General features: G+C 49.0%; 1 protein-coding gene across 1 annotated transcript in view; it reads right to left on the bottom strand.

The window, feature by feature from the left end:
• Window positions 1-13581: 13581 nt before the first annotated feature.
• Window positions 13582-13988, bottom strand: part of WNT8A (wingless-type MMTV integration site family, member 8A) — a 3399-nt gene continuing 2992 nt past the window's right edge. The window contains 2 exon segments of the mRNA XM_010013273.1: window positions 13582-13959; window positions 13961-13988. The exon segment at window positions 13961-13988 is cut by the window's right edge and continues 173 nt beyond it. Of these exon segments, the coding sequence (XP_010011575.1) occupies window positions 13582-13959; window positions 13961-13988 (406 nt within the window).

Raw genomic sequence — 13988 nt, forward strand, 5'->3', positions numbered from 1 at the left:
GGGAATGTCTGTGTGTGCTGGGATGTTTTAGTGAAGAAAGCTGCTGGCACTGTAGTAGTGCCTGTTACAGGTCTGGGAATGAGTTCTGCACTTCCTAAATCAGTGATGAGAAATTAGTGGCCAGTTTTCTTTCAGTCCAGGCAAGGCTTATTTTTAAAAATAACATATATTACAGAATAACCTGGAAGAATCAGTTGTTTAACATCTTATAACAATGTCTTACAGTAAAGGAAAGGTGGTATTTTAGCATCTCTCTTGCTAAGGCGTCACAGTAACCATTACATGTAAGTTCAGTTTAGTGGCAACAAAATGAACCCAAAAAACCATTTCCACTGAATATAGTAATAAGGAAACTTTTATGTATCACAGCTGTGAGAGGGGGAAGCTGAGGAGCTATAGTGGGGAGTGAGAAGTTGTGCTTCATCTGTGGAAGTGAAAACGAGCCCAGCCAGCACAGTTCTGCTGTGGGTCTCTATGTATTGAACTGGCAGGTTTGGAGCGTGGCTCCAAGGTGGGAGAAACTCAGCTCCAGCCACACAGACGAGTCTGTGACTGGGAGGATCCATGTTCCTCTGCCCTAGCAGCATCTCCAACTGTTCTGTTTTCTGTTCTGTGTTGCTGTCTACAGCCACTGAAGGCCACAATCCAAGAGGAAACCACACAGTGTGTTCACTTACACCATCTTTTGGAGCTGTGAAACAAAAAGAACAGGTAGAGAAAAAGCCAAATGAGGACAGGCATGTTCTCTGCATGCTCAGTTTTGATTGCCTGTATCTTCCTCTGCTCTTACAACACTGAAATAACACATTTTCCTATTGCACATATTCTTACTGTCCTCTGCTCAGCTCAGCAATGATTGCAGGGGTATGTGGGATGGATTGACCTGGACAGAGAGAGCAAAGGCTGATGGACAATTCAATTTCTGAGCTATTTTTTCCACTCTAGCTGCTTTTTTTTGGGGGGTATAAACTGTTGATGTGACCTCCATCAGCTGCTGTGAGGGGAAAGGTAAAGTATATTTTTTAGTTGAAATGAACAGTTTGATGTGTGCTTTTATAGATTTACTGCAGAAGATGATGTTGGACAATGTCCTTGGATACTGTGATCTGGTGTAATTCTACCAAGGTGAATGGTATTATGTCAGTTTGGGTATGACCTGAGTACATAATGTCCTGACAGTATAAACTGGCAGCTTTGATTTTCACTCCCTTGTCCTGACAAGAAATTGGATCTTTATTTATCAACCTAGTTCCAATGAAAATCAATTGTTTCATTATCACTAACGTTAAACTGCAGTTCTGCTACAGGTTTCTTCCTTATGGGTCAGAAAATATAACACAGAAGAACTTTCACAAGTCACTGTTTGTATGTGTGTGTACCTTGGTTTTCCAGAAGTGGAATGTGTCTTTTATGTGCACATGAGTGTAACATTAAATCACTCTGCTCAGGGAGGTTGTAGGATTTGCACACTGGTCCAGAGGTGACAGGTTGCTCATGGGAATTTGTTTAGTATTTAGAGGGAAAAGTTGTCTTCTTAAGGTTTCTTCTTACCCTGGTATATCCTGCAAGGACAACATGTTGGGGCATGTCCTTTTGTGTTTGCTTTCAACAAAAATGGCAATTCTTTAGTTAAATACAAAAAGATGGAAATTTCCTTTTCTCCCCTCCTCTCAAGTATGTTTGGGTAACTGAAGCACATTCACACTAGGAGAGATGAGCCTGTTTTGCAAGGGAAAACCAAAACATTCCAGTGCAGCTAATATTGCAGCTCCTCTCGTGTCTTAAGTTCAGGCCACAGCAGGGGGTGCAGATACCTAAGGGGAATGCAGTAACTTTCTGGACCTTTTCTTTGGAAGAAATACTAAATGAGTCACAATTAACCCATTCAGCTAAATCATTAAGGCTTGGGGGGGGTGGGGAGAGAAGAGATGGGGAGTCTGTTAAGCAAGGTTGCACTGGATAGAGGCTGCCTTGGGGTAGCCTAAGTCTCTACATACAATGGGCAGTTTTACCTGCCTTTCCTTTGTGGAAATCAGGACCTTTTTGGCATCACTCTCTGGTTTGAAAGAGCTGTTGGTTTCTTGAATGACTGAAGGTACAGAGACAACGTCCTGAGAAGGTATCTAGACCCTCACGTTGGAGGACATGTGGTGTCCCATGATGGGGGCTGTGGGAATAGCTGGTGGCACGTTTTATTCCAGGCTTGACTTTTCCTGACTCCCGTACCAGCTATCTGACTCGCCAGCCACACCAGAAGTTTATTTGACTTCACTGCAGTGGATAGGGCACTTTTCCTTGTCTGAAACCCTTTGAAAACTGATTCCAAGCCTGGGTTGGTTTTATGTGGTGGAGGGTTTTTTGTTGGGTTGGTGTTTTGGTTTTTTTCCCTGCTCAAGTAGTTTAACTTGGTTTATGAACTACATTGAGCAGTCACTTACTCGTAGGCTCTGCTACTGATCCTGCAGAAAAGAAGTATTTTCTTTCCTCACATCTCTTCAGGCTCCATCAATACATTTGTCTTAGTCATTGCAGGAAGCATGGGTTTGCTCTCTTTCTTATGACCTTCTCTAATCCATCCTTCCCTGCCCCATTCCTGGCAGTGTTCAAGGCCAGGTTGGACACAGGGGCTTGGAGCAACCTGCTCTAGTGGAAGGTATCCCTGCCTATGGCCCGGGGTTGGGAATGGATGAGCTTAAAGGTCCCTTCCAACCCACACCATTCCATGATTCCCTGAGATGCCCAAGCCTGCTGTAATGACCTTGCTCTGATTATCTTGCTTTGGCACACCAAGGCACTTGGTCCAGGCATCCTGTGCCATGGAGTGCTCCACTTGAGGGGAAAAAAGGGCTCTCTGGGGCAGCTATTGGTATGTTGGCACAAAGTACTTTGTTCCTCTTACATGTTTGATGTGGAAGGAGCAGGTTCAAGTATACAGGGTACGTGTAGGATCCTGAACAAGTACCTATTGCTGGTGGGCAGCGGCGTGAGAAGCCAGTTGGGTATCTCCAGGCCTTCAGCCCGCTGTGATCTCTTCTTGCATCGCAGCAAGTGTGTTCTGAAATGAGCACAGAGCCTGCTGAGATTCTTTGCCAAGCATCTGCATTACTCACCTTTTCCCCAGCTGTTTGCAGTGGTGTTATTTGCATGTCATGCCCTGCAGGCCTGTGGGGAAGTGAGTCAGAAATGGCTTTTTGCTGGAGACAGTTACCTCTTTTGCAACAAGAAGAAGTTAAATATGAACAGGTGTCAGGAGCTGCTGGATATTTAGGAAAAGGTACATTAAATACAATGAAATGTAAAAGCTGCACATCACCAGCTGCCTGATCCGTGCAACCTGGAGCTGTTCTTCTATATAGATACTGCTGAGGGCTTTCCAGTGACTTACAATGGAAATTGTCACAGTGATTTGCAATGGAAAGCCCATAGCAGCAGCAGTCAGGACAGTAAGTGCTGTCTCATTGGCTGGGCTGTCCTTAGGAAGTGAGGGCTATTTCCAACCCAGGTGAAATCATCGAATCATAGAATGGTTAGGGTTGGAAAGGATCTTAAGATCATCTAGTTCCAACCGCCTGCCTGCAGGGACACCCCACCAGTGTTGCTTCCTCAAGGGCTGGTGTGTGGATTAGCCCTCAAACCTCTGCAGAACAGGCTGAAAGCCAATGTGTCAATGCTGATAGGGACACAGCTGGAATTAAGAAGGAAGATCAGCACATCCAAACCCTTTTTAAAGTATTTTTGTTGGTTTTTACCATTAGACCTTTTCTGGTTTCATTTATTTGGCGGTCTTCAGAGTCCCTGTCTTTCAGCCAGCAGAGAAGTGCGTGTGTCTTCCCTGGTACCTCTGGAAATACGGGTACATCTCTGGTCCATCACAGAAACAGCAGCACACTGGTGAGATGGGCGAGCTGGAGATTTCGTGTCCCATTGCTCACTGCCTGCCTCTATCAGCTGAGTGCTTGTAAAGAAGCCCCACAGTGATTAGGCAGCTGCCAAATGATGATGGATGGACCTGCAGTCAACGCAGCAGAGGGTAATGCAGACCTGCCACTGCAGCTCTTTCCCCTTCACCCCTAGTGACAAACTGCTGCTGAATGTCGCTCCCGTGGGGCACATCTCTCCTTGTACCCCATAAGCACTGACCTGCTTGTCTCAACAGCGCTTCATCACTTTCTGTTTTCATTTTTCCTGCCTTTGGGCCTTAATTTCTTTTTCTCCATCACCATGTGGCTGTGAAAATGAAGGGTCTTGGGGTGAAGAAGTCTGTGTGAAAAGCTGCCCGTCATTCAAAACACAGGCCATGGTGGCATTTGTTCCAGTGAGGAGCACCTGAAGGACAGGTCTTTTAATCTATAACTCCCAAAAGCCAGTAATCTCCAAGGAAAAAATGGCCTGTCTGGGAAAATAAAGTAAGGCATGTAAATTGCTTTAATGGGATGCTCTAATGCATTTATATCTCCTTAAAAGGAAGCTGAACTGCAGGCACGAGATGGTAGATGAGTTTATTTTCACATGTGGATTTAATAGCCTACCGAGATGTAACCGTGGGTTTAGTGCTAGGAAAAGCCTCCAGGAAAATAGTTCCCTGGGGTGAGGTCAGTGCCCACTTACAGCCAAGTTTAAGGGAATGGGATGAAGGGATTTAGTCAGTGGTTACAGGCAGGGTGCTTCATATGATACTGAATAAATCACAGAGATGTGGAAATTAATTACATCTTCTTCACAGGACAGAGAGAGTGGAAGTGCCTCAAGACCAATTGTGGTTTAAAGCTCAAAGGGATAGGAAGGAGCTGAGTGCCACTCTCATAGCACTATTTGTCACTCTTCCCAAGGGTTTATTTGATCACAGTTGTAACTGAATTTGTGCTGAAAACACAAAGCCCCTGTACTTGGTTTCACATGAAACCCAAGATCCTCTTCACTGAAGCAGAATGGTGGCAAATCCATGGCCACAGAAGCTCCCTTTGGAAAGGGAGATGATAAAACAGTTTAAATAAGACTCCCCCACCGATATGGCACTTTGCTAGGTTAAAGCGCAGGAAACTGTGAATTTTGGGCTCCATCCTGTCGGCCACAAAAGCTCCCTTTGGAAAGGAAGATGATCTAAAACAGTTTAAATAAGACTCCCCCACTGATATGGCACTTTGCTAGGTTAAAGCACAGGAAACTGTGAATTTTGGGCTCCATCCTGTTTGACCATTTACACTATCTCCTTATCAAGGTACCTGGCCTGGCCCGGGGAGTTTGGATGGTGTCTGGATACAAGGGGTACAATTTAGTGCTCCCAACTGCTTGAAAGGGACCGCGCAGTGATTTGTGGCCTCTCTGGTGATCAGTGAGATAAAGCTCTGCAGAGGGGATGTCTTCTGTCCTGCCACTACTGCTGGTGAGAGTTGACCCAGGTTCCCTGCGCACCCCTTGGAGATGGAGCTGCATGGAGGCTGCGACCTGATCGCTCCCAAATGCTGGCATGTCTTAAACCCAGATTCAAGTCTTGCAGCCTCTAGTAGATTGTGGTGAGGGGAAATGAATTTGCTGCTGTCAAAAGCATATGGATGTTTCACAGGGAATTTAAATAGCAGTAAACCAGAGGCTGGGACTGGTACCTGAGATGATAGCCCTGGCTTCCCACAGTGGGAAAGCCCATGGCACAAGACAGAGCCAGGAGAATAAAGCAGTCCAAGCTGGGAGGTAAAACTGTGTTTGCCCTGGGATAAATCTTATTAACTTAAGCACATCAAAGCATAAACTTGTTTTACTCCTGGACCCACGCTGGCTCGAGCAAAGCCATCCTGAGAGTCTCTTCCCAGTGCTCCCATCCAGGATGTGGTGCTGCTGCTGGTGCTCCCTTTCCAGCATAGGTGTCCCCCGGAGCCACGTTTGCAGCCTGCCATGGACCAGAATTACCTGCTCTCAAACACCTGCAGTGCTGCTGTGGTGCTGGGATGCTCAGCACCTCGGGAGGGGTTTGGAGCTCAGTTAGTGTCATTATTCTCCTGCTTATTGCCTTCAAAATCCACTTAGTGGTAGAGAGGAGGTGCCTGCTCCCTGTCATGGGTGATGGCAGCTGAAGTAGAAGTTCTGCCTGGCAGGAGTGGGAATGGAGAGCTGGGTCAGAACAGGTCTAGCTTCCAGGAACTGATTAAAAGGGAGAGAAATAGGAATTGCTGTGTTTAAAGCTGCCAGCTGTAGTCTTGATGGGTGATCCCCTGGAAGCGCCAGGCCAGGAGCCATAGTCTTGTGAGATAGAAAAGACTGGAATTGGGACGAATTCTGTGGAATTGGGAAGAAACAGGAGAACCGTGTCTCGCCTCTGCCCATGTCCAATTGAACTGTCAGGCTTGATCTAAATCCAAGACAAGAGTCCCACCGACTCCACAACCCAACATTTCAGACCACACCACTCATCACAGAGGGTTTGGGCCCTGGCAGCCAGGCTGTGTGGTGGGACATGGAGTGCAGCCCCCCAAACAGCTCGCAACCAGCAAACTCGGTCCACGCATGGCCCGAGTTTGAGCCCAACGAGGCAACGCTTGTGCCTCTCCCCACTGTTTTACAGTCTTCCCACTGACCTCGTCATTATCATCTTTTATGGCATCCCATGAGCTATTGAAAGCATCAGAGGAGGAAATGAAGGGCCGTATAGTGCCCAGGCTCTGTGGTGGTATGTCCCCTGACGAGCTATTCTCTCCTAGCCGTGCCCGCAAGTGGCTCCGATTAACGTTGCATGGGCTACTGAAGAGTAGAGAGATAAAGAGAAGAAAAGCTAAAATACTACTCAAGATATCCCTCTCTATTTCCCATCACATCCTTCTCCTTGTAAACCTCTACCCTGCCTTTCTACAACACATGTGGACTTATTCTCTCTCATTTTCTGGCCCCGTCCCACGGTGTCCCACATGATTGCTACTCTTCTTTGCATCCTAACTGCATTTGGTGAATGTTCCCCATCTGTGGTCATCAGTCTCTGCTCCTTACCACCAACTCCCTCTCATTTCCTTCTCTGCATTTCAGAGACGAGTGTGGGCCCAAGACCTGATACAGGCTTTAAACAGGGTCTTTTCTAAACTCCAGAAGTGTTTGGACAGAGTCTGCTTTGGCTGGGAGTGCTCTTGTGTTGTCGTTCCAGCAGTCACCTCTGTGCCTAAGTACCGGTTTAGTTAAGGAACTTCATCATCTAAGGAACATCATCTTCCTTCTTCATAAATTATGGGCCCCTGTGTGTGTTTGGAGGAAGGGGGAGCGGGATGGGAGAGGAGAAGAGGAGGAAGGCATTAATTTGGGAAGTACATTGCAAGTTACGTTTATTTGATTTTCTCCAATCCATCAATCCTGTGTTATATTGCTCATCTCCATGGGGCCTGTTTGAAAAGGGAGGATTTACTGCACTGTAAGCCAGGGCAGTGATGTGCAAAGCGGAGGGCATGCAGTGTATCCTAGGAGAGAGCAGGGAACCAGAAAAAGAGGTGGGGGAGCTTGTGAATCCCTCCACAGAGGTTTAAATCTGCCACGTTACCCACCACCCCCCAGCCACCCATGGGGGCATCTTTGGAGGGGAACAACCTACCTTATCAGGGAATGGTTTATGTTGGAAAGGACCTTAAAGCTCATCCAGCTCCAGCCCCTGCCACGGGCAGGGACACCTTCCACTAGAGCAGGTTGCTCCAAGCCCCTGTGTCCAACCTGGCCTTGAACACTGCCAGGGATGGGGCAGCCACAGCTTCTCTGGGCACCCTGTGCCAGCGCCTCAGCACCCTCACAGGAGAGAATTTTTTCCCTTGATATCTAATATTTTTAGTGAAGATTTCCCCTGCTCTCCACACTTCCCGTGCACCACCACGTGTGGCTGCACCAGAAGTGAGCAAGGGCCAGCGGATGGGCAGTAAATTGGTTCCCTGTACACCTCTTTCACCTTGGAATAACCCTTGCATAAGACACTTTCCCAGTAGACCTGTGCTTGTGGATCGGGGATGAAAGCACTGTATGAACTGATATTGCTTATGCATATTCAGTGTTCTGTGATGAGTACGAACATGTCCTCTTCAGCCAGGGAGAGCAGATGCAGCACATCCCCATAGACAGTTATTGTAGGTGTTCTCCCCAACTGAGAGGTGTTTGGGAAACACTTGTAACTCTCTTTCTCAGGTGTTGCAAAGAGGATTTGTTTTGTAAATAGTGTTAATTGCCTTGACTTTATTAAGAGGGAGTTGAAAAGGTGTTAATAAGTTTCTGTTGCTCAGTGCTGGCGATGAGCCACTGAGGAGCTCCATAGGGGGAAGGTGGCAAAGTTGCTATGGAAGTCCCTTTGCTCTATAGAGAAAGAAGAAGGAATTAGGCACCAGTTTAGCCAAAGACTTGGGGTGATGTGTGAATTTTGCAGGAAGGGTTTAACCTGGACCACCATGGAATTCGGTTCCACGGGGTTCACTTTCTGTCTGGAGTATCCCCATGGCAGCGCAGTGGTGATGGTCTGAGCTGGAAGGGCTTTAGAGGGTTGGTTTGTCCCTCTGCTCCTCTCTAGGCACAGGTAGAGGGGAGCTCCTGTTTGCACGGTGCTTTTAGCAGCTTTGGCATCAGGCTGGTGGGGTTTTCGGTCTAACTTTAAGCACCTCACTTACATGTTGTTTAAGATGAAGTTGAGGTTTCAAAGTCACTGCCTGGTCACAGCAATGTTTCCTATAGACCCCAGCAAACCAGACACCCCAGTTCCCATCTTTCCCTGAAAATCCCCATCAATAAATCCTGCAGAAGGCATCGCACAGATGTTTTCTCATCCTTCCCTATGGCACTGGCACTAGCAGGGGCTAAACCGGGGCTGATTAAGGCCTTTTAACTTTGTCATGCTAAGGGTTGGTTTTGCAAGTCGAAAAGGACCTGTGAGTTGTTTTTTAAGGCTTTAGGGAATTGCTGGCACTCACTGGTTTCACTGCAGCAGATGCAGCGTGACCGGGAATCTACGCTGCATATGAAAAGGTCACTTACCCTGTTGAAGAGAGGAGATTCTAACACTTGTCAGCTTGAGTGATGGCGACTCCGCATTGAGAGCCATAATATTCATGTCAGAGAATTGCCAAGCCCATGCGGAAGTGGTGAAGATGGATGGCCCAGGGATGTACTCCTGACACTTTAATATGGGGGGAGGATACAGCACAAACATCTCATACAGAATTATAATCCATGAAAGGGCACTGGGGGCATAAATTAAAGGTAACCCACCAGGCGAGGAGTTAACTGCTGAAGTGAAGCAGGCTGGGGTGAAGGAGAGGGGTGATGGTGGGGTGCAGCAGGGGTGTGAAGGAGATGTGCTCAGCCAAAATCCGGTCACCTCCAAACTGCTTTGCAGAGACCATCCATCCCTGTGCTGGGTGACATCCTCGTCCCGTACCAGTGCACTGCGGGTGTGCGCTGCTGATGCACTGACTGAGACCAGCACCAGCCTGGCTCTGGGTGCTGTGGCTGCCCTGAAGACCCACAGTCTGTCCCTGCCAGCAGCAGGTTGGTGAGGGGCAGACCTGAACCTGTCCTCCGTGCAGTCATGGAGGCAACCTTAGCCAGAACCATGTGTGGAGTCGTGCCCGTGTTCCTGCCTGAAGGGAATTAGGCTGCGGGGGCATTCCCATCTATTGGGCAGAAGGAACAAGAAGGGAAGCTGGTGGCTGCTGCTCCCGGTGAGGGTGCCGGGATGGGTGCCTGAATGGCAGAGCCAAGAGGGAAGAAGAGAAATGGTGACAGCAACGATCCTGGGTTAGATGGGAAGCACTGGGAAAGCTTCTTGGGCTGTTACCATGGTACAAATATCCCAGCTCTGATTTCCTGAAACCCTGTTGTTTGAGCACAGACGTCTGACATAAACCTCTCCTGGTCTGTGGCAGCGCTCTACCTGGATAATACTATTTCTACATTCACACAGTATTTCCCTTTCTTGTTAAAAATGGAATATAAACCAGTCCTTTCCCACCATAAAGGCACAAATATGCTGCTGGGACAGTGATTTCAGGCTAATTCAACTGCTGTCCTGTACATTTCTTATCATGCAGGTTACTCTGGCCATGGCAATAGCTCTGCCCTGCAAGCAGCAGCTCTGCAAAGCCTGCTCTGATGTGAAGGTGCTGCTCCAGGACTGCCCAAGCAGTTCCATAGGTGCCCTTTTTGGGTGCCTGGTGAAGTGTACCTGCTCCAGGGCATCCCCAGCACCCCTTCCAGTGCCCCAGTGCAGGGAGCAGCCTCTGGCTCCAAGGGGAGACCTGGTGCTGACGGCTCTTTGGGGGTGGGCAGCAGGATTTTGGGTTGAGCTCATACAGCATTTGGCTCAGTAATTAGGGTCAGGTTCCTCCTCAAGGCTTTCTGGGGCCAATCCATCCCTTCCTCCAAGCGTGAGGCGAGCTACAGGTGGTTGGGATCAACATCCCAAAGTGGAGTTGACTTTGGGTAATCATGAGTAAATACAATCAGGTTTGAAGGCATCATCAGTCCCTTCAGATGCTCCTTGGCTGTGGTTAGAGAATGAGCTTTTACAAACCTGCAGGTGACAGGACTTTGCTCTGCTGTGTGTGGTGGTGGTTAGTTTGAAAGTGCTCTGCAGGGGTTTGCTGCCCAGGTAAAATCCCTGCTGAAATGAGGAAACCAAGCCTGGTGCCTCAGCCTTGGATTCCTTACCCTGTGCATGTGGCATTTCTGTGTGTGTTAGTGCAGACACTGAGTACCAGCGGGCAGGGGTGCTCCCTGACAGGGCCGTGATGGATTAAGATGATCCTGAATCTCTATTGTTTTGTAGTGAATGTAGTGAGAATTGATGACTGTTGTATCCAAGCAACAAGGGGGAGGATGAGAGAGCTTCAGCTTCTCCAGGACTGTGATATCTCTGGCAAGGTGCAGCTCTAACCCATAAAGTTCCTCTTTGTATTTGTTCAGACTTGGCATTATCTCTGTGAGCTATATAAAGAGACAGAGATCTGTATCATGGGATGGTGCATAATATTCTCCTGAGTTTGCTTCCATTTGCATTTGGTCTCTGGCTTTTGCATAAGATACACTCATTGCCTTAGATAGTCTGGGGGCCAGAAATGTAAATGGATTAAAGAAAGCAATTAGAAGGAAGAGCAGTTAATATTCAGCATTTAAATCAATGCAGTGGGGATGGATGAGTGCTGACTCAGCAAGTCCCTGGGTGCAGGTCGGTGGGAATGGGATGGTTCAGTGGGAGAGGGATCAGCCTCAGACGTGGTGTCTCTCCTCCTGTCTGCTGCTCTGGGATGGAGCCTGTGCGAGACAGGTCTGGTTTGATGCTGCGGGTCGCTTCTTGTTTGCTGTGGCAATGTTAGTTTAAAAAGGTGCTGCAGAGGGTCGTGGGAGGTGACACACAGCATGTCCTGAACACCCCTGCTCCCGGGGACCCTCATCTCCCAGGGGTTACCTCTGCTGTTTATTAACCCTGCTACTGGAGTACAGCAAGATGGGCTTTATGTGCGTTTGGGAGTTATCCTGGCACAATACAGTTTCCTTCCTCTGAATTCCCATCAGCAGCGACTGTCTGTGCTCTGTGTATCCTCATCTTGTGGCCCTATGGGGCTTCAGCAGCTCTGGGGCTGCCCAGGCATGGGGCTGGTGCTGCTGAGCATTGGATGGGGCAGCAGATACTGCACAAGTAGAGCCTGCTTTATTGTTGTGCAGACAAACCAGCCAGGGCACAAGAAGCAGGAAAGGGGTTCTGTTTGTCTGTTGTTTGCAAACGCTGTGGCACCACTGCGCAAAAACCTTGGGGTTTCTGCTTTGGTGATGTGGAACATTAGTTATTTAAACTTTAGAAACAGCTATTTTGAAGGCAGCAAAAAAGCCCCCCGATTGGATGCCCATGGGTGTAATTCTTCCAGCTTTATTGGAACCTCTCTTTGCAAAAGTAAATGCATGGAAAGCAGTTGTGCTTCCTGACTTGTGTGGTTTGCACCTTGAGCTTCCTGATGTGGCTTGGGTGCGTGTCAAGGCGGTGTTTGCACTAGGAGCCATAGCCTGGATAAAATAGTAGCAAAGCATTTGTGGTGGGGGCACAAGCTGCTGGTAAAGTTGTGGTTTTTCACTTGTCTCACGTCCTTCTCCTCCCCTGGCTGGCCAGCAAATGCTGCAGAGCATCCTTTGCTCCTGTATCCTTTGCTCCTGTATCCTATGCACGGGTGGTGGCACAGCTCTAGGTCCCTCCGGGGCAGTGCTGTGACCCCCGGGAGCAACCCACACTGATGTACAGCCCTGGAGAGACCAGGAGAAGAGCAGGACCCAAGTGGGACAGCAGCAGCCCGTCTGTGTCCTGCCCTCCCCACCGTGGTGCTGTTGGCACCCGGAGCAGCAGGGATCCTGCAGACACATTCACAACTGTCCCCAAGTTTTCTCTCCTGTCCCAGTTCAAAGGCTCCTGGAGGATCTGCAGTGAGTGCCGATGGTTTCCACATCAAAGCCGGGCATTGTCTGGGGGATGTCGGGCCCAGGCAAATTAAAGAGGAATTGGGAGCTTCAAACCGGGATTCAGCCGGGCAGGGCCTGTGTGCTCAGCACTTGAGAGCGGTTGGATGTCAGGGTGATAGCTGTTAAAGCAAACCCTCTGGGGGCTGGAGCCAACTCTTATGATCTAAGAGATCAGCCTCAGTGGCTTTTGGGTTAATGATGAGATATCCTGGAAGTGCTGGGTTTTACACAGAAAGGGACAATTTTGCACCCAAAGTCATACCGCCAGGGAGCCAGAAAGAAAAAAGCCAGCCCTTTTCATTGTGGTGTTTATTGCAAAATACAGTCCAAAATCTAACTCTTGAGAGATTCCTTCAAAATATATAGAGAAAAGAGATTGTGCTAAGCAATAATACAACTTATTAATAACAGCATTAGGCATAAAGAATTCTGAATTCTTACCTGACAATTAAAACCAAACCCAAACCAACAGTATAGGAATTGTAAACTGCTTAATTTCTTCCAGTACAAATACATGAAGCTACTGTTTATTGGGGGCAGGGTTCTGGTACCAAATTAGGGGAGTGTGGGGGGGAATAAACCTGTAAACACTGACTGTAAACTTATTGGAGCCCTCCACAGGCTGCAGTCACTGTAACACACACCACGCCACTGCGGAGCCTCGTCTTGCATCAGAAAGTGCATGAGTTTCCCACTAGCAATGCTGCCAAGCAGCCATTGTGCATCAAGGGTTGGGGCTGCTCCAGCTGTGGTTCCCGGGGCTGCTGGGACCCACTTCCGGCCACAGCTGGAGCTGAACCCCACCACCGGCCTTGGTGGACCTACTGGCGTGGATGGATCCCATCTAAAAAGTGAATTCTTCCCTCTGTCCAATACACAGATAAAGTGACTCCCAACAAGAAAGAAATACTACTAGTAAATATTTACTACTAGTAAACACTGAAGACCCACCATGGAAGCAAGAAGGACTGTGGTCCCTCAGCGCCCGCGCCTTGTGCTTCCTAATCTCACAGCATCCATCCGCAGGAGGTCCCTCCGGACCTGGGGATGCTCCTTCCCACCCCAGCTCCACCAGTGGCTGCCAAGCATGAGGACACCATCGTGGCCTCTTCAGGTACTGTGGCTGCCCCTCTATCTCTTATGCCCCTTGTTCCTCTGCTTGACGTGGTTGGGCGCCGCGGTGTCGCGGCGGGTGCAGAAGTGCTTGGCCACCAGCTGCCGGCACTGCTCGCACCGCACCGTGCAGCACCAGTGGAACTTGCAGTTGCAACTGGCCACCACCTCGGTCCTCCTCTCCTCCACCCTCAGACCGCACTCGGTGCACAGCCGCCGGCAGCTCCTCCGCTCCCACTGCGAGAGGTTCTTGCCCGTCTGCAGGCACTCGCGGCCCTCGGTGCCGTGGTGGCCCAGGCTGGCGTTCCGGGTGCAGTAGTCGGGAGAGTCCTCCAGGAAGACCAGCTCCGTGGCATGGACGTGGTGGAAGGTCTCTGCCGTGGCCCCGCGGCTGGCGGGCCCTGTGCCCGGTCCGCGCACCCCCC

Source organism: Nestor notabilis, unplaced genomic scaffold (assembly GCF_000696875.1).
Source record: "Nestor notabilis isolate BGI_N333 unplaced genomic scaffold, ASM69687v1 scaffold5164, whole genome shotgun sequence".
Classification (NCBI taxonomy): Eukaryota; Metazoa; Chordata; class Aves; order Psittaciformes; family Psittacidae; genus Nestor; species Nestor notabilis.